The sequence below is a fragment of the Anoplolepis gracilipes genome, chromosome 3 (genome assembly GCF_047496725.1).
Source record: "Anoplolepis gracilipes chromosome 3, ASM4749672v1, whole genome shotgun sequence".
Taxonomy (NCBI): domain Eukaryota; kingdom Metazoa; phylum Arthropoda; class Insecta; order Hymenoptera; family Formicidae; genus Anoplolepis; species Anoplolepis gracilipes.
In genome coordinates, this window is record NC_132972.1 from 10515132 (window position 1) to 10535733 (window position 20602).

General features: G+C 29.0%; 4 protein-coding genes across 10 annotated transcripts in view; 3 read left to right on the top strand and 1 right to left on the bottom strand.

Annotated features, from left to right (window-relative positions):
- The first annotated feature begins 6 nt into the window (after window positions 1-6).
- LOC140663551 (LETM1 domain-containing protein 1) lies at window positions 7-1815 on the top strand. Its single transcript, XM_072887788.1, has 3 exons — window positions 7-867; window positions 963-1112; window positions 1356-1815. Exons 1-3 carry the CDS (start codon window positions 136-138, stop codon window positions 1533-1535), a joined length of 1062 nt encoding a protein of 353 aa, XP_072743889.1. The 5' UTR covers window positions 7-135; the 3' UTR covers window positions 1536-1815.
- An 860-nt stretch (window positions 1816-2675) lies between these two features.
- Window positions 2676-7176, bottom strand: Zc3h3 (uncharacterized). 2 transcript variants are annotated; one of them, XM_072888424.1, is made up of 8 exons: window positions 7021-7176; window positions 6671-6907; window positions 5601-6498; window positions 5439-5527; window positions 5148-5307; window positions 4489-4647; window positions 4067-4262; window positions 2676-3585 (listed from the first exon to the last, which is right to left on the bottom strand). In XM_072888424.1, the coding sequence occupies exons 2-8, from the start codon at window positions 6732-6734 to the stop codon at window positions 3172-3174; spliced, it is 1980 nt and encodes a 659-aa protein (XP_072744525.1). In that variant the 5' UTR covers window positions 6735-6907; window positions 7021-7176; the 3' UTR covers window positions 2676-3171. The 2 variants fall into 2 exon arrangements, with proteins under 2 accessions (XP_072744525.1, XP_072744524.1); XM_072888423.1 differs by having other exon boundaries at window positions 6671-7168.
- A 1982-nt stretch (window positions 7177-9158) lies between these two features.
- On the top strand, window positions 9159-15255 carry Sgl (UDP-glucose 6-dehydrogenase sgl). 2 transcript variants are annotated; one of them, XM_072888599.1, is made up of 6 exons: window positions 9159-9444; window positions 10626-11111; window positions 11963-12160; window positions 12916-13362; window positions 13869-14024; window positions 14310-15255. In XM_072888599.1, the coding sequence occupies exons 2-6, from the start codon at window positions 10647-10649 to the stop codon at window positions 14484-14486; spliced, it is 1443 nt and encodes a 480-aa protein (XP_072744700.1). In that variant the 5' UTR covers window positions 9159-9444; window positions 10626-10646; the 3' UTR covers window positions 14487-15255. The 2 variants fall into 2 exon arrangements, with proteins under 2 accessions (XP_072744700.1, XP_072744701.1); XM_072888600.1 differs by having other exon boundaries at window positions 10631-11111.
- A 1610-nt stretch (window positions 15256-16865) lies between these two features.
- Babo (TGF-beta receptor type-1 babo) overlaps window positions 16866-20602 on the top strand; it is a 40857-nt gene continuing 37120 nt past the window's right edge. For 2 of the 5 annotated variants that reach the window (XM_072889075.1, XM_072889073.1), the window contains exon 1: window positions 16867-18003. In XM_072889075.1, the coding sequence (XP_072745176.1) occupies window positions 17919-18003 (85 nt within the window). In that variant the 5' untranslated portion in view covers window positions 16867-17918. Of the gene's footprint in view, window positions 18004-20602 lie in introns of all 5 variants that reach the window. The other 3 variants (XM_072889074.1, XM_072889072.1, XM_072889076.1) reach the window with 3 other exon arrangements.

Here is a 20602-nt window from a genome sequence, read left to right on the forward strand (position 1 = left end):
CGAATTTTCCCAACTGCTAGGAACGTTCGAAAGCAGAGAGAAGAGGCAAGAGATTGAATCAGCTGATCGCGGAACCGATCGTAGTTGGTAGTGCAGTGCTCGTTTGATTTTCTCTATTGACGATTCAGTTTAAAAATGTACAAAATAATAGCCAGGATATTCACGCGAGAGAATGTGAACGTGTTGGAGTCTTTGAAATGTATCAATACAACATGGATACAACGAGGCTTCGTAAAAGCGGTGAAAAGCACGAATGAACCCGGCAAAATAACTAACCTAAAAAACTACTGGTTTGGCAGGTACATGAATTACATCAAGAACTATGAGCGCACGCTTGAACAGAAATTCCCGCGAACGATGCAGGTATATCGCGTGTTCAGCATCGGCAGCAAAGACGTGTACATGGATTTGAAAAGGTTCGTCCTGGCGATAAAGAAACAAGGGTCGAACGGTATAGATAGCTTGACGCGGGAGGAGCTGCAATTGATGTACACGATGCCGAAAGACCTGCGAAAACTGTCACCGTTGTTTCTACTGTCAGCTATTCCGTTTACGAATTATATTATTTTTCCTTTAGCCATTTACTTTCCGCGTTATTTATTGACGTCACACTATTGGACGCTGCAACAGAAATTAGACTTCATGCTGTTTGATCACAAGAACAGGCTTAAACACAATAGGCCACTGTTCAGATGTATGCAGGCGGAGCTCAAGACAATCAAAGATCAAACACTCAGGATAAAGTGGCGAGATGTTATAGCCTGTCTGGGAAGTGGTACGCATCCAACGACCAAGAATATTATGGTCTGCTCAGAGCTCTTCTCGGGTTCACCATATTCCCTCAATACTCTAAAGAGAAAACACATGGTAAGCCCATAAATTGATGCACTTGTCACTTCTAAATTCTTGCTTCTTTGAAGATTGTTTTCATATAGATGTTTGATTTCTTTTTTTCTTTTTAGAAAGAATTATTAGCAATACACGGTATGTCTTTGTGGAGGCCTTTTAAGAGAAAAAGATTGATGGAAAGGGGTATGTTAATTTTGCGAATGGATCGTGCTATTGTAAGAGAAGGAGGAGTAAAAGCAATGCCTAATGAAGCAATGCGATGGGTAATTTTTGTTAACTTATACTTTCCAAACGCTACAAAATATGTTCACACCTAGTATGAAAGAATATAGTTATTTTATTATCTTAAACCAAAGAAGCCATACTGTTATTATTGTTTCTATTTTTTTTATATCTAAAAATTTACTTTTTATAAGAACATTGTAACATAATTATTTCAATGAAAATATTGTTTTAGTACACTCTGCAAAAAATATTAATTACTTTATAATTAATTTATTTTTTAGGCTCTATCCTTTAGAGGAGTCAACCCTGCAAATATGTCTATAGAAAGTATGAGAAGTTGGCTTGAACAATGGTTAGAAGTATCAGCATCTGTTGACAAAAATAATATATCTTTGATATTACATAACCCAATTTTATTAGCTTATAATCATACAACAAATTGGATCCTTATATATAATTAAAAAAAAGCAAAAAAGATGACTTCTTTGTTCTTGTAAGATCTCTCTTTCTTACAATTTACTTTAATAGTATTAATTTTCAGAAAAATTTATTAAAAATTTAGTTTGGAATTTCTAGTTAATTTAACATACATTTTTTATTTAAAAAGTATTTCTTATATATTACTAAACTATTAAAGAGTAATATATTGCTTTTTTATTTATGAATATATAGATAAATATTGTTTTTTTATATATTATATATATGTATAATTTTTATGCAATATGGAGAAAAATAATTATTCTGTATATATAATGTATAAAAAAGAACTTGCTATATTTTTGTCTATATCTATCAATTGTTACTTTATATATTAAAGAAAATTCAATATATATAAACATACAAAATTAAGAGTGCAAATGTATGCTTTTCCACTTCCATATGAAGAATGTAAAATTTAATTTATTTATATTGTTTTTGTACAGTTAACCTTACTGGATAACATGTTTATGCAAAAACATAAATTATATATATATTCTATCGTGAACTTCTATTTATTAAAATATATATTTCTAAAAAATATAGGTTTTCTTATTTATATAACATTATTGTATCTTATTTATGTGACAATGTACAAATTTTAATCCTCTTGTACATATTACAATTGTATGATATATATATTCATTATTGTATTAGAGAAAAAGTAAAACTCAATTATTAAAAACACTAAAAAAGATATAATCAGATGGTGAATATACTTCTGATAAAAAATTCATATATGACATTGTCATCTATATAGAACTAATAATAAACTTACAATTAGAGTATCATTTCATAGCCAAAGTCAACTCTCTTTTCAAAAGTTGTTAATCGATAGCAATTTTATTTGTTCAAATTTTAAGACAATGTAATGTTAAATTTTTTGCAATTATCTTAAATAATTTAATTAATTAATAGTCATAAGCTAAACAAAGTTAAATCTGCTGAATTTTTTGTATTATTTTTCATTACTTTAAGTATGCCGAGTAATTTAAAGAATTCATATATCATATTTCAAATCATAAATAATATATATAAATGCATATAATAAGAGGTTTTTTTGTCAAAAGAGGAATTTTATTTACTATCAGAGGTAATTTGCTGATAAAGAAATATTTTATAAATTAGCAAATTTTGTCTTTATTGTATTTGTAATATTTTTTATTTGCAATTTATACAATAATACTTATAATATATGATCATGTATATAATTTTACACACACGCACACACACACACACACACGCACACACACACACACACGCACACACACACACATATATATATATATATACATATAAAATTTGTAATATGTGTTTGTATACACCCGAAAGAATTTTATAACATTTGATACATCACAGCATATCAAATATATAAGGACAGTATTATTATAAATATAAAAATTATTAGAGCATTGCATAGTTGAATAATTCTATTAAATAAAAACCATAGAAAATTTAATTAAACTTTTACAATAATTGTTGCGAAAAATATTTAAATATAACGATAGCTGAAAAGGAAATCTCTAAATATATACTTATATATATATTTTCATTCAAACATTAATTCAATAGTCACGAATTGTATTAACTTAAAAGATTATTTACTCTAAAAATATTTAATTAAAATATATCAATAGGGATATAACTGCCCGTAGAAATCTGCTTTTTTTCATTATTAGAATGACAAGTTGTCTCGTCTAATATTTGTCCGCTTTCCTTGTCTAAAGACTTTTTCATTTCGTTAATTTGAATTTGTTTTGAATAATCATTAATTGGAATTTTTTTCTTTTTTTCAAGGTGTTCAGTTAAATCATCATTTAATTCATAGTACCTTAATCTGCTTTCCGTATTTGATATCTCAGGATTTTGTGTCGTGAGTGTGGTTTTTTGCACATCGCGCATTTTGCTTGAGTATTTAGCGCTTTTTTCGGAATTAGAGAAATGCGATTTATGAGGATAAGGACAACACTCACCTTTGCTGCAATTCCCCGATTTGTTAAATTCAGGACAAAGGTACTCGTGACGCCGTTGGCACTGTAGGAGAACAAATCAGTACTCTATGCTTTACAAAATATTACTGTGAGCCATTATGTTGTTCGCATAAGGCATCTGTGTGTTATGATTAAAATATTATCTTCATCTTATAAACCTTAAATTAAATTTCAATATATTTTTTTTCTCCTCTTATGCCAGTGGTCTCAGACTCGTATCTTCACGCAGCCGCACGGCAGATATGAGAGTCAACATCACCACAGAATAAAGAATCTTCTATATATTGATATGGCCACACAATTCCTGCATATCGATGATTGGAAACATCGCATTTACTTACCTTTACCATAAGAATCTAGGCCGTGTGGTAATGTAACTGACTATCTGCATCCCGTGAGCCGCGTGTCTGAGATCTCTGTCTTACTAAGGGGAGTTTGTTATAACGAATTGTTACGTTTATTGTAGGTAACTAATAGATTAACGAACAAGTAATGAACTATCAGATAAGAAACAATGTAGTTACCTTGGTTCCTTTAGCACAATATCCTTGTAGAAAATCTATGCAGATTGAAGTGTTTGAAGACACTTTAACGTGAAGATAAGGACAGTCGTCTCTTGTGCAGCAACCATCGAGGAAGTACTTGCATGTAGGCATCTTTTCAGGTCCGACATCATGTGATAGAGAACATTTGTTTGAGAAACACTTTCCTTGCAGAAAACTAGAACACAGGAATTGCATGATTAACTTTTCTTATTTTATTTTAATTTTTTTATTTTCTTTATCAAGAAATCAAGAATTTTAATTTTCCTACTGCAATATAATTATAATATATGATAGAGTCTATAACATAAATTGAACTATCTGTATTAAATGTCTGAGTTACTGACATTAAGAGGATTAATATAATTATATAATACATATGTTTGACATTTTTAGATATTTACTTTTTACAGAGTGAAACCTGTTTTTTATCATGTAGTTTGACACATTTCCCATTTTCATAGTTTGGACAAGATCCAAATCGTTGAAAAATTAAACAAGGTTGATTATTCTTGTGCATTTTATTTTGTAAAATTCGTATGCTTCTTTGTTTTGCTTTGTTACTGCAAAAAAATAAATTTTAATAAATTTATATAAAGAACAATAATTGTCCTGACATAAATTCGATTTCCTCTTTTCTAGCCTTCCTCTATTTTAAATTGTTTTTCAAATCTTTCCTTTTTGTTACTTTTTCATTAAGTTGATTGCTTTTGTAAAGTTATTGGAACAAATATTATTTACTTTGATTATTAGTATAATATAGTTAGATATGATCATATAACAAATAACTGGAAGAGCAATACTAGGAAAGATCACTTTACAACATATTGAATTCATATAATAAATAAGATTACAATACAAATTAATTGTACTCATGTCTGCCACAAAAGCATAAAAGTTTGAAAAAGTGAACATAATTAAAGCACTCAACAGTTTTATTTTGTTATTAGAATAGCAGTGGAAATTGAAAGAAATTTGAAATAGAGGAAATACTTGATTCTCTCTACAATGAGTTTAGGGTATACATGAAATTGACTGTATAGTATTAGATAAATTATTGCACCTGATACTATGTTTATAAGTAGCTTTTAATCTGTTGAAAGTAAATCGTGCTTTATTATTGGTGTTTGTTCCTGTAAAATTTAATGTTTCTTTGTTGATTCGTTGTTTCTTGTTATAAACAGCACTGGGTTTATCACTTTTCCCATTAAGTGATCGTTTTCCTGAAATTTCAGAGAAAGAAAAATTTTATAATGTATTTAAATTAATTTTATAATGTATATAAATTAAAATTCTATATACAATAATAAAATAATCTAATATAATAAAATGCAAAACAATGTGACACACATACGTTTCAATGAAGAGTTCTTTCGTATTAATTTGTTTTTAGAAGCTTTATAAACAATACCACCAATAGTAACAAGTTTTTCTGCACCTTCTCTATAATATAAAAACTTACATAAAATTTTTTTTATTTCGTAATTTATTAGATATGATAGTAAATAATACTTACACAACTTTTCTCTTTTCTGAAGGACTGATTTTTTTAACTTTCAATATAGTCCTGTCAATCTTATATTTGGTCACTTTAGAATTATTATTAGATTTATTAACACGTAATTTTGATAAGTTAGATTTACTCATAGATTGTAATGCATTATTTGCTAATGATTTAATTTTCGTTTGCAATATTGTTTTATCAATTTTTTTTCCTATTAATCTATCCTCTGCAGATTTTGATAACTTATATTGAGATAGAAAAGTTCTTGGCATTTTTGTAGAACGAGCTACTCTCACAAGTTTTCTGCGTGATAGAAGCACAATGCTAGAGTTATTAATCCTCTTTGGAGAAATTTTTTGATTGTCGGTATTTTTCATAGGCTTTAGTCTTGAACAGACAGATCGCTCTGTTGCGACTGATTCTTTAGGTTCTGCTGGTTTCTCTTTAGAAGATGATAATTTCTTCAACAATGTCGGATTAACATATATAGCTCTTTTGCTATTTGCTGGCTTAGGATTATTATCCACGCTTGCTTTTGCTATATTCACATTTATTGTACTTGCATTATTTTGTAGATTTTGATTTAAACTAGCAATATTGTGCATTATTTTCGGATTAATATGTATTAAAGGTTTAACGTAAATATTTGGATTGATATGTACAGTTGGATTTTGTGGCTTAAAGTTTGGATTAACATAAACATTTGTAGGAAGCAATTGTGATTTCATATGTGTACTTTTGATTGATTCCTCGGATAATGTTTCACGAATAGGAAAAGAATTATGAACTGTGTTCTTTACATCTGAATGAGCTTTAGATTTTACAAACTTCATTCTGTTTGAACAATTAATTTTTTGATTGTATTGTATTGAATTTAGAAGTATATTTTGTCCATATTCCTCTGTTTGATCTATAATTATACAAAACCATTAATCTCTTACAATTTAGACTGGAAAAATTGGTCTATCTTAACTATTTAACAGAAACTTGATTAAATATAGCTTATGATGCGCGTTTAGGACGCTTTTATTTAAAGTAAGAAAAATATTTTGAAAGATATTCTGATCGAAAAAGTTGCCTACCTTTTAAACAATAAATTTCATTTAATCTCTTTGTTTCTGTAATTGCAGATGATGGTACTCCCATTTTAAAAATTTTGATAAACGGATCGTAAAGAATGTCTCGAAGTTTCTTTCCTGGAACTTAATCGCACTTTCCAATAATCTTAACGAACAAGAATCTCGACTATATCTTCAATAACGCTCAAACACAAATGTCATAATAACCATACGTGGCCATATGTAAAGGAACAGATTGTACTAAAATTACATATACACTGATTACGACAGGACGCGTAATGGTGGTAAAATTACACAAGGTCCACGAAATGTTAGGTTAGGCAATTTATAGCAATTCTAAATTCATTAAGTACCAATTCTTTAATTATTCCGTTTCGAACCCAATTACTTTAAATATTCTCAAGTAGTCTGAAATCTTCAATATATAAATCTCGGAGTCGAAAAAGAGAGATCACGTCACACGTCACGGATCGCGGGTCACACTGTAGCTGTACGCTATCGTTTTACTTTGTATGCTAGCGCCAACTGGAGTTATTTTCGAGAACTACATGGTCAGATCTATTTTTCGGTGCTACGATAAAACAACTATTGATTCATATCGTGCTAAATCCAATTGTGGATTTGAAAATACATGAAAATACGGACCAAATATATTAAATGACAGAGAAGGAAAAGGTAGAAAAGAGAAAAAAGAGAAAGAGGAGAAAGAGAAGGAATAGGAAGAGGTACAGTTATGAATCCGTATTTAGATAGCCATTAATAAATTACATATTAAACAACATTTTACATATAAATTATTTCATTTAAAGAAATAATTTGTAGTATTTTTAAAATATTACTCTTAAATTAAATAATTTAATTTTTACACAAAGTAACGTCAAAATTAAAAGGCATTTTATAGTGAATAATTGTTAATAAATGGATTAGTAATGCCTTCCTATTTTATAGGTCAAGGAAACTCAAATTATTATTCAAGACTTGACTCATCGAATGTAACGAGTAATCCTGAAGACGAGTAATCCTGAAGTAAAAAATCGAATCAGTATTTATAAAGATGCTTATATCGCTACGAAAAACACACATGCGATAGTTATTTTGGTACCGAATGGGACGAATTTATTGTAAGTATCATCTTTTGATAATTTATAATTACAGAATGCAATTTTGGATTAATTGACAAAGACTGTCTCTCTCTCTCTCTTTCCTCTCTCTCTCCTCTCTCTCTCTCTCTTTCTCTCTTTCTCTTTTTTTCTTTCACTTCCTCTTTCTACTTCGTACGCGCGCGTGCACAGTTTTCTCCTCGTCTCAACGCGCACACCGGCAAAACGCTATTTATTAAAAAAAATTACTGTAAACAAATTTTTATTTTATCTTATTAATCATGAATTATCGCACTTATTTATTTATACTATCAATTTTATTATACTTAATTTTCAGATAAAGAGAATACATCATATACAACATCATATTGCATTGAAAGGATGATGATGAATTATAAGGCCGATAATCTTAAAAATTTTTTTATACATTTGTCACGTTATTATAAATATTTCACATAACATTTAGAAAGAATTTATATGTAAAAAATGTTTCTTACAAAAGTCAAATAATAATATCTATTAATATTATTATTTATTTAGCATTGTAATAGCCATTATATACGTACATCGATTTATTATATTTACATACGTCTCGCTTGATCGCAAATAATAGACTTTAATGAAACATATCCTGCATTATATATGCCGTTGAAGAGTTATAATTTGATATACTAGTTGCATATATGCCCTCAATACACTCTTGATGGTATTTTATTCCGACTACATAATTAAATTAAAATTTTGTGTACAATTTTATCTATTTTCAATTATTATTATTAAAACATCAAAATATTATTAAAAATTTTGTACTAAAAATATATAAAAATGTTCATAATTGTCAAGAAAAAAACTTTCATTATTAAATTAAATCCATTCGTAAAATCAAACAGTGATTTAATCATATAAGAATAAAAACTATATATACATATTAATATGTATACTTATTTAGTTGTTATTATAATTATATATAGAATACATTAACTAAATATTGATATTACAATAATTACATATATTTTGAATAATCTTTAACTTTAATTTATTAATTAAAGTATACTATTTCTTACATAAGTTACATTCATTGATAAACTTTTTTGTACGTTATATGCAACTTTATTTCTCGTATTACATTATTTTTACTATTTATCTTTAATTATTTATTTTTCATTATACATTTAGTTTTTAATAAACTTTAGTGAATTATGAATGACTTAACAAAAGTTATAAAATAATATATAATAATAATATAATATACATATATTATATTCATATGTCTAAATTCGGAAAAAATAATTTTTACAGTTCTTCATTATGATGTATTTTCATTAAAGTGGACCTAGTCACCAATGTTGCCAATCACCACGCATGCGCTTTTACGACGTCCTGATGTGGCAACAGTGCGACCTCTTTGTGGCTTCGAGGTTCGACGTTTACTTCATCCTAGAGTATCCCGAAATGACTGATGTACAGTGTTTGAAAAGTTCGGAATGTAAAGAGTGTGTACAACACGAATTAACATCGCCACACTACAAAATCTTATTATGAATGAAATTGTTTTTTTCCTTGTGAAAGCTACGTGCAGTGCATTCCGTTCGCGATAAACTACAGTTCACAGTCTGCACTCGCTTTTATGTCACATCTTCGCTGGTCGCCAGAGAATCAGCTCTTTTAGTCAAGCAAGTAAGAAATTATGTAAATTTTCTCTGAATAATTTCAGACGAATCGAAGCGTGTACTCCGTAATTGCATTCCAAAATTTCATAAACAAAGAGATCAGAGATCTCGTCTCTATTTATCTTATTTATTATTATTTGTTTATTCTCTTAGTATATGTGTTAGAATATATAACAATATTAATAATTAAAAACGTGATCTTCACATGTTATAACAAATTACGTACATTTTCGATAAGTATGTGTGTGTGTGAGAGGAAAAAATTTTCAATATTTCGTTAAATAATAAGAAACAGATTGATAGATGATATATTATTTGGACTTCCGTTGACGTATATTATCAAAAGCCGGTAGACATATTTTTATCTATTTCCCGACATCGGCGACATCAATCATTCAAACAATAAAATTTTTTAAATATTTTCTTATAAAGGTAGATAACAATATTTCTTTTAGAGTTTTTGTTTAGCTAAAAATAATTTTTTTTATGAATTTTGTTTTATTTATATTTTAATTAATTTATTCAATTTAATATTTTTTTTTTATTATAAGAAATTATATGTACAACAAAATTATATAATATAATTGAAATTTAATTTTTTAGATCTTATATACATGTACAATATATTGTGTAATAAATTATTATACAAATTTTTATTTTCTATGTTATCATCTATCAAATTAGTCTTATCAGCAGATAATATACTCGTATACACAAAGATACTTATTTTATGAATTAATAAATAAATATATATATATATATATTTATATATATATATATATATATATAGTATATTTATTATAGTTTGACATGAAATTTTAAAATGATGTATGTAAGTCTATCTATCTTTTACTAATATGAAATAATATTTGAAAGATCCAGGAAATAATATATTATTGTTTATACTTGAAAATAATTACAAATCATTAATTATAAATTATTCATTATTAGTTATAGTAGAGAAAAGAAAAATGTACAAATTAATTTAGTTTTTCTTTTTAACATTTATTTTTTGATTAAAGCAAGATTACAAAAGAATGTGATTTTCTCATGCATATAAAAATTAATAAAATATTTAATAATAATGTCTTTTATTTATTACGATATAAAATTTATTCTATATATGTATTTTATGATTTTTTTTTTTTTGATAATTTTAAACATAATTACAATGTAAGTATTTGTCAGATTAGATTACAGCTAATAAAAATGACAAGAATTCGAAAAATTTGCTGCATTGGAGCCGGTTACGTAGGCGGACCAACATGTAGTGTTATTGCATTGAAATGTCCGGAGATTCAAGTAACCGTTGTTGATAAGAGTAAGGAGAGAATAGCGCAATGGAATTCGCAAAAGTTGCCGATATATGAACCAGGCTTGGACGAAGTGGTGCAAAAATGCCGTGGAAAAAATTTATTCTTTTCCACCGATATCGACACAGCTATCAAGGAGGCCGATCTTATATTCATCTCAGTAAACACGCCAACAAAGACCTTTGGCAACGGCAAAGGAAGAGCAGCGGACTTGAAATACGTGGAGAGTGCTGCAAGAATGATCGCGGAAATCGCGACGGGAGACAAAATTGTCGTTGAAAAGAGTACTGTGCCAGTACGAGCGGCTGAGAGTATCATGAATATCTTACGCGCCAATCACAAGCCAGGCGTTTCTTATCAGGTAAAATTATCGCCTGTTATTGCAGTCATATTTTAAGCGAAAAATTAATAATTTTCTTATGATTTTCTTTTTTGTTTCATTTTTTGCATTATTTCATTTTTATCATTAAAAGTAATGTATATATATATATATATATATATATATATATATATATATATATATATACACATGTGAGTATATATATGTGAAAAATAAGTTATATAAATAATAGTTATATAAGTATTATAGAAAATATATTTTATATTTGCCGTCCTTATATTTAAATATTTTTAAATACTTATATTTTATGTAGTAAATTAATATTGTACAATTTGTAGTATAAAATATGCTAAGTATTAAACATGTGTGTTTATATGTGTAAAGCAAAAATGATCTTTAGGTAACACTTTTGTAATATTGCAATTTCAATTTAAATTAATTGATTGTCATGATCTCTATTTGAAATATTTTATATTTATGATACTATTTTTGCTTTATAATTATTTTTAATATTGCGACAATATTGCGTAAAAATTGTGCATTATTGAATTGCTCTTCCAAATTGACACATTCAATATGTATCTCACACGTGTGGTATGCAGTTTTACTACATTCTTTGCTATGCCTATATATCATGATTAATTGTCGAATCACCAAGCTGCATAATTTTATACTTGTTTATTATAATTCCGATCTTTCCAAGGTAATACTACACGCTTTATCCTGCGTGATTGTCCATGACTTTTTTACGTTGAGGTAATTTGAATCTTGCCACTATCGCGCGTTACGTGTTGATTTATTTCTTATGCGCTCGTTGAAATTATATATCTTTTTAATCATGTTTACGCGCGTGAATGTTAATTATTTTCCAGATTCTTTCGAATCCGGAATTTCTAGCCGAAGGAACCGCTATTGAAGATTTGGTAAACGCGGATCGAGTACTAATCGGTGGAGAAGACTCGCCGGAAGGACAGGCAGCCATCGAAGAACTTTGCAAAGTTTACGAACATTGGATTCCAAGAGAAAACATTTTAACAACTAATACATGGAGTTCCGAACTGTCAAAGTTGGTGAGTAATTATTTATTTTACGTTTTTTTTAAGTCTTAATATAGCAATGTTATTATAGGTAATCAAATTTAATAGAGATAAATACATATAAAATAGTTATTTTAATAAATAAATCAGATTTTATTGCAATTCATTATCTATAAATATAGACAAACTTGGCAATAGTTTTAATGGTGTATTTGCCACTTTGAAATATTTTGGCACAACTTGATTTACAATGAGGCCTTTGACGCCTATTATGCTTAATAGAAAATTTGCTACTATAAATAGCTTAAATTCAATACGAAAAAAATTGTCATTTTAAACTAAATTTTCTACTACTTCATCGAGGTGATACATTATGTATTAAACTTTTAATTATAGTAAACATTAACATTTTGTTTATAATATCAAGAGAAGAAAAGTAATTTAAATAATTTATTAAAATGAATTAAATGTTTAATTTAAGTTGAAAATGTACAAATATTTATTTATATTTATAGTTGTACTGAAGCTAGATATTTTCTACAATTATTAATAATTTAATATTATAATATTACTCATACATATAATTTTTTGAATTAATAATTTCGTGAATATAAATTATAAGCACTCGAAGTCTATATTACAAATTATTAATAAATTTTTACAAACTATTAATAAACCATTACAACTTACAATAAAATTAGATTTGGAAGATCCTAAGAAATAAGACAATAAATTGTAATAATACGTAAACCACAGTTTGATAAACAATTGGTCCTTTTTTATTTGAGGCTGCAAATGCTTTTCTGGCACAACGAATATCCAGCATAAATTCATTGTCAGCCGTATGCGAAGCCACGGGTGCCGATGTGTCCGAGGTCGCTCGAGCAGTCGGACTTGATTCACGAATCGGTTCCAAGTTCCTTCACGCATCGGTCGGTTTCGGCGGTTCCTGCTTTCAAAAAGACATTCTAAATCTGGTGTACATTTGCGAGTGTTTGAATTTGCCTGAAGTGGCGGCGTATTGGCAACAGGTGATCGACATGAACGAATATCAGAAGTCAAGGTTTTCTGCGAAGGTCATAGAATCTCTCTTCAATACCGTGACGGATAAAAGGATTGCCATGTTAGGCTTCGCCTTTAAGAAAAATACAGGAGACACGCGTGAATCACCAGCGATTCACGTCGCCAAGACGTTGCTGGACGAAGGCGCTGTTCTTCATATTTATGATCCCAAGGTTAGCTCCGTTTTTTTTTTATATGTACAATATGTTTCAGATGTTATGTGTATTTGGTTTACTTTAGAAATAGATTAAATTTTATTAAAATAAGTAATTTTCGATGTTTATTATAATATTTTGTTCGTATTACGCTTTAAATTATTTAAAGAAAAGAACAATATTCTTTTCCTCTGCACGTTATATATTTATATTTCCAAACTTTATTTAGAAAAAATCTTTTATTCTAGTTTCATTTAATATTTTAATTAAAGTATGATTTAAATTTTTATTAAAGTAACATCAATTTGTTTATTAGTATTATTAAATGCTAAATAAATTACATATTACACCACATTTTGTATATAAACTATTTTACTTAAAGAAATAATCTGTAATATTTTTTTAACACTATTGCTCTTCAATTAAATAATTTAATTTTTACATAAAGTGACATAAAAATTAAAAGGCATTTTATAGTGAATAATTGTTAATGAATACATTAGTAATGCTTTTCCATTTTATAGGTCGAGGAAACTCAAATTATTCAAGACTTGACTCATCCGAGTGTAACGAATAATCCCAAAGACGTAAAAAATCGAATCAGTATTTATAGAGATGCTTATACCGCTACGAAAAACACACATGCGATAGTTTTGTGCACCGAATGGGACGAATTTATTGTAAGTATCATCTTTTGATAATTTATAATCACAGAATGCAACTTTGGATTAATTGACAAAGAATTGAAGTTAAGAATTTAATTAAGAAATAACTTCTCTCTCTCTGGTAAGAATATTTATATATTATTAATTTAACCATTAATCCAATTCAATAATAGTAGAAATTTTTTATGTAATTTATGTGATTGGCTAATATTTTTATACAATCATGTTCAATATTATACCAATATAATACTCGTATAAATAAGTTAGTCACGATTTTATTATCTTATGTGCAATTCTTAGGAGCTGAATTATACACAGATTTATGCAGGCATGATGAAACCAGCATACATTTTTGACGGAAGGAAGATTTTAGATCATGATCGATTGCAAAGGATCGGTTTTGTTGTTCAAACTATTGGTAAAAAACTCACGAGATCCGCAATTTCAAGAGCGTGGGGTAGCCAGACGCAAATTTAAAAGAAAATAGACCAATTTATAAGCAATACTTCCAATTTGATACACAATATTTATAATTATAGGAATCTTGTTGAGTTAATTTAGATATATAAATGCATTTAAGGAATATAAGACATAGAATCTAATAATCTATATTAATAAGTACGTTTATCCTTTGATGAACGTATAAATAATTGACTGAACAGCGTAATAACATGCAATTACATATGACATTTATTTTATGTTATATGTATCAATGTTATTTATATCAATTTCCTGTAACTGATATAGGTGACTAGGGGAAGGAAGTTATAAGATGAATTACATTTTTCAGAAATGTATTTTAACATGTAAAAGATACTGAAAAAATGTTATCTTTCATTTTTGTTTATTATAAGTGTCTTGATTTTTTATGAGATTAAGCTTCCTTCATAAAACTAGATCTGCCTATATCGTTATTTTATTTTACATAACACATCATGTAATTTTTACCTCAAAACAAAGACAACTTATTGAAAAAAATTATACATATATTTTTTATCACATACATAAATTATAAGTTAATTTGATCATATATTACATCAATAATATATATAAAAGTTTCATAGTATGTTAAATGATGCAAAGTTTCAAGCAGAGATGATCATTCAAGTGATCTTATACATTAACATAGGCCATGGCTATTTATTTTGATGACAAAAATGGTCAAAGGCAAAGTTTGTTTGTATTACCTGTTATACAAATATTATAGGATAATCTTTTTCTCTTCCTCTCTCTCTTTCTGTCGTTCTCCCTCTCTTGTCTCGTGCGCGTGCGTGGATGGTTCTCTCCTCCTCTCAATGCGCATACCGGCAACGCTGTTTAATAAAAAAATTGTCATGAATTTTTGCACTTATTTATTTATACTATCAATTTTATTATAGTTAATTTTTGGATAAAGAGAATACATGCAATATCATATTCCATTAAAAGGATGATGAAAGGCTAATATTCTTAAAATGTTTAAAAATTATTTTATACATTTGTTACGTTATTAAAAATATTTCAAATAACATTTAGAATAAATTTATATTTAAGAAATGTTTTTTACCACAATCAAATAATAATATCTATTAATATTATTATTTATTTGTAACCAGAATTGTAATAGAAAGTCTAATTTTATATATATTAGATTATATATATATATATATATATATATATATATATATATATATATATATATATATGTTATTTAAAATATTAATTAATAAAATTATTTCTCGTGATTAATAAATATAATTAGCGAGTTTTACTATTTCTACAAAATTGTGACACTATTTTAATGATACTAATTTTTACACACCTATGTAAATTACATAAAACTGCATAACGCGTATAGTTTGTAAGTATACATCATAAAAAATTATAAATAAATATTTATAAAAAAATATGCATTTGTATATGTGAGGACTATTTTCGTACATATTATGAAAATTAAATATTCTTGAAAAAGATTATGAGAAAAATGACATTCCATCACAAGTCCTTGTTTAAGAAAAATGAAAAAAAAATTGAGACATACATATTTATAATATTTTTTGCACACATACGTGCACACGATATATTTAAAAAGTAAAAATTAATAAAATGATAACTATATCAAATTACTTTATTGCGAATTGTAAAATTTGGATACTAATGAAATCAAAAGTATATATTGAATGTGCAAGTTGCCTTGCAATAGTGTATCAATTTTTTGTTACTCCTATTGATGTAACATATACATGTGCCAATATAAAAATGATGAAATAATAATTGCAAAAATTTTTTAAAAATATATTATAAAATAAATATGATTTAACTAACTTATAAAATATTAATGCTATTAATTGTAATGTAAAACCTCTTCTAATTTTTAAATTATTTTTTTAATTATTATTATTTTAGTTTGCAAATTTTTTGAGTGTGAAAACTACATAGTCGAACATTAAGTATTTATTTCAATCTTACGTTTGTACTGTATTGAAATATTGTCAAAATTCAATTTCTTTTTTTTTGTAAAATTGTTTTAACTTGTTTTAAATTATTATATTTCGATTTTATACATGTGTGTGTGTGTGTGTGTGTGTGTGTGTTTACAACAAAATTCTGAAAATGGAATAGTATATATATATATATATATATCTCATTTCATATTTTGTAATATAACATAAAATATTTCTCTATAATGTAATTACTGTTTTTTTGTATTTTTTAAAATATTTAATTTATTTATAATACATAGTTAATGAAAAAAACCTGTAAATATTATTTAAACAATACGTAATAATTGATTAAACGTAATTTTGAAATCTACGGCATAATAATTTTAGTGTACACGCAGTTATATACGACCCTGAAAAGAAGACAGCGACATGTTTTGCGCACTATCGGCTGAAGGTTGAAGGGGCAGCGGCAGGCGGCAGGACAGGCGGCAGGCGGCAGTAGCGCGGCAGTAGCGGTAGTATCAGTCGCTGTTCGACGGTCGGCGTGCAAGGTCATTCCGGTGAGTGACAGCCGAGTCGAGATTGTGCCGAAATTACGGAGTAGTACTTGACGAGACGAGAACGATGATGCGTAGCGAGACGTCGTATTTGCGAAATCGAATCTTGCTGACGCACGATTATCAGTGATATCTGTCCTCGTGTGAGCTGTACCGGTGAAAATATATATTCCTTTGGTGTGGCGAGCGGCTTCTCGGCGTGCTCGTCCGAGGGCAATAGACCGGGCCTGTCGGTAGGAAAATGGCGGCGCATCTTCCGCGACGGAGACGTCGCACCACGGCGACAAACATCTGAAAAATTGTCGTGGAATAACCACCGGCCCGGAACCGTCATTCTCTTCGCGTTTACCCGGTAAGATATAATTCTCGCGGTGTTATATATTCGATCCGTAGAAGAGAGCGGTCGAGACTTATCTGGACCGACGTTCGTTCCGGACAACGTGAACAGAACGGTGTGTGAGCACAGCTCCCGTACGCTTGGAAAACAACTCTCTAAGAAAAAACAAGAGGACGTGAGAGAGCCGTGCGTGAGTGCGTGTACAGTGCGAGTTAGAAACACCGCGTTCGATCTCGGAAGTGGCTCTTATGCGAGTGAGCGCCGCGCGTCAGCGGCACCGACAGTGGCAACAACCGCGGTGACAAGTGTCTCGTCGGCGGGGCGACTCCTCGCCCCGTCCCCGGATCCTCCGTCCGGCGATCGGCGGAGGATGATACCGCGATCGACGTCGGCAGCGGTCGTCGTCGCCGCCCGCGAGTCACGCGCGCGACTCCGTCGCGATCGGCGCGATTGAGCCGCGACGATCGACAGTCCGTCAATCCCGGTCGTCAATCGAGAACCGTGAGGACGACGGACTCCTCGCGGATCCGCGACGGCGGACGGCACCCGATCATCACGGCGGACCACCGGCTGCGGCGGAAGCTCAGGGAAGATGAGAGGCGTTCGCGACGGCGGCATGGCGAGTTTCCTCGCCCTGGCTCTCCTATGCTTGTTCCACGCATCGTATCCTGTGAACGGTACGTGTATTTTTGTTACTCGAGAAACGTATCTCGTAGCGATAACACGTTGTAGCACAACCGGATCCTAATGCAATACATGCTACATGCGTTTGACATGCGGTAATATTGGCTAAAGTTTTATACTGCTATTTATGTATATCGGTGAATGGTAATGTAAATCTAAGAATTTGTGCAAATTTTGAGTGATAATCATGACTTGGGTTGCTTATGCGAGAAATATCTGTTACATATGGTATTCTGGAGAAAGTTGAAAATTGTGTAAATTATTTATATTAAATTTATCACAAAATAAAAACTTGTTTATAAAACTCGATTGACTTAACAAGATTGATTGAGATATTAGCATAAATATTATAACAGTTTTTTTAGAAATTGTTACGTGATTCTAATTATTATTACATGTATCACACCTCCACTATAATATTCATTCATTAATTCTGTACAGCATATAATGCCTATGTTATCACGATTATAAAAGTATATATATATATAGTGCATTAAAATACAAAAATAAAAAATAAAAAGAACCTCAAGTTTTATTTGATACAATTTTACATAAAATATTTTTGTAACATTTTTGTAGACTGCGCAAATACCACACCTTCCTTATCTAAAGATACAATAGATCCATGTCATGCTTTTTTAAGTAGAGATAGGAAAAATAACAGAAATACGTTTAACACATGTCTCTCTCGCACGCGATTAATTGCTAAAAGTAATTATAAAATATAATATCGAGAAATACAACATATGTAAATATTGACTGCATTACTACAGAAGTAATTAAAATAATTAAATATTTGACTGACTATTGATTTGATAATTCTATTTTTTATTATAATTAAATTTTCAAATTGAACACGCATATTTATTATAATACATTTATTATAAAGTGTATTAAAATATGTATAATCACATTCAAAGTAAAATGTTGAAAAAGTGTATTTCAATTTAAATGATTACACGTACACTAAGATATTGTTATACAATTACAGAAAATATATTAATATATTCAATTATATAAATTGTGAAAATCGTTTTATTTTGTAATTACTTGTATCTTAAATATTATAAATGTGTTGACAACATTAAACAAATTGAGTCAAACAATTAAAATTTATATCAGACAGTTTAGAATACATATATATGATTAAAAAAATGATATATCTTTTTTACAAAAGTATCTAACGTTTTTCTTGTTGAACTTTAATCTGCAGTCTTATTGATAGATCTTTGATTATCTTATACAAAAAGAAAGGAACTCGATTGGATGCATGTATATGTATATATTTAAATAGTTTGTTCTCGGTGACTAGATAATATACTCAAAATAATCTTAAAGATAGAAAAATTAGTCGACTGAAGATTTAATATCGAACAAAATCACATACAATAATAAAAAAAAGGATGCAATATGATTTCGGCGAATCTCTTTTCTTGAATGCACTTTTATTTGTCCCACGCGATATGCTTTGTGAACGGATCTTTTACCAGAGTGCGTGTATGTGTGTATATATATATATATATATATATATATTTTTTGCATACGTGTATGCGTGAAATCTCTCTCTCCCTTTCTCTCTCTTTCGTTTTATATTTTTATCGAGTTCTGTCTCTCGCGCTCGTTCTGTCTCTCTGTGTAGCTCGCACGTCCCTATCTCTTCCTCTGTTTCACCGTTGCAGTCTCCGCTCCTCCTCTCTGTTACCGCTTTTTCCCCTTCGACGGCGCGTACATAACGTTGCGTAAGTAACGCGCCGTCGTGTACAGAAGGGCCGTTTAATCTCGTTGCTGCACGAGGTCCGAAAAGCATGCGGAAGGGTGAACCGGTGCAGTCGGTGCCTTCTACGTCGCGTTCTCCGCACCTCCGTTTTCAAGAGCCACATCAGAATGCACTTTAAGGAGGAACTGGGATAGATCAGTTACGTTAAAAATTAATATAAATCTAACATATACATTTTGAGATTCACGAATTTGACATTGCGCAAGGCATCTTTAAAATCTTTAATCTGTTAAAATTGATAATTAATTTGTGAATTAAAGTAAATATGTTTTGTAGAATTAAAATTTTTATTTAAATTTTCGCGATACGGTCGTTAGAAAAGAAGTTAGTTTGCTGTAAGATAATATTAACGATTTTGAGATTAAATTATATTATACAGGACAAATTTTTACTTTAACTAAATAATTGATTATTAATTTTATATTTTGAAAGTTCTTTGCGCAATGTCAAATTCATGAATCTTGAAATAGATGTATTAGCTTTATTAACTTTTGACGTAGCTAATTCGTCCATTTCCTTTTTAACCCTCTCTTTTCAATATGTCATCATGACTGTTTTAACTCTTGTAAAATCTATGGCGATACGCATCTTTAATTTTATACTAAAGAGCGCTAAAAAATAAAATTTTATCATTAATTTATAATAGATGAAATAAAAAAATATAAAATCATAAAGAATGGAATACTACTTATGTTCCTACAGTGAAAAATGTATATTTTTATATATTGTTTATTTTTTTAAAAGTGAACTAATCAATATGGGATTATGTAATTTGAATAAAATTGTAGTTTATTTTCTACAGTTTTCATGGCATA

Excerpts from the sequence above, each read along its gene's own strand:
- LOC140663551 (XM_072887788.1), top strand. The coding sequence starts at position 136 with ATGTACAAAATAATAGCCAGGATATTCACGCGAGAGAATGTGAACGTG. Across the intron at positions 868-962 it reads CTCTAAAGAGAAAACACATG|AAAGAATTATTAGCAATACA; the intron begins GTAAGCCCATAA and ends TTTTCTTTTTAG. Across the intron at positions 1,113-1,355 it reads CTAATGAAGCAATGCGATGG|GCTCTATCCTTTAGAGGAGT; the intron begins GTAATTTTTGTT and ends TTTATTTTTTAG.
- Zc3h3 (XM_072888424.1), bottom strand. The coding sequence starts at position 6,734 with ATGGGAGTACCATCATCTGCAATTACAGAAACAAAGAGATTAAATGAA. Across the intron at positions 6,499-6,670 it reads TGAAATTTATTGTTTAAAAG|ATCAAACAGAGGAATATGGA; the intron begins GTAGGCAACTTT and ends GTATAATTATAG. Across the intron at positions 5,528-5,600 it reads TCAGAAAAGAGAAAAGTTGT|AGAAGGTGCAGAAAAACTTG; the intron begins GTAAGTATTATT and ends TTTATATTATAG.
- Sgl (XM_072888599.1), top strand. The coding sequence starts at position 10,647 with ATGACAAGAATTCGAAAAATTTGCTGCATTGGAGCCGGTTACGTAGGC. Across the intron at positions 11,112-11,962 it reads AGCCAGGCGTTTCTTATCAG|ATTCTTTCGAATCCGGAATT; the intron begins GTAAAATTATCG and ends ATTATTTTCCAG. Across the intron at positions 14,025-14,309 it reads CCGAATGGGACGAATTTATT|GAGCTGAATTATACACAGAT; the intron begins GTAAGTATCATC and ends TGCAATTCTTAG.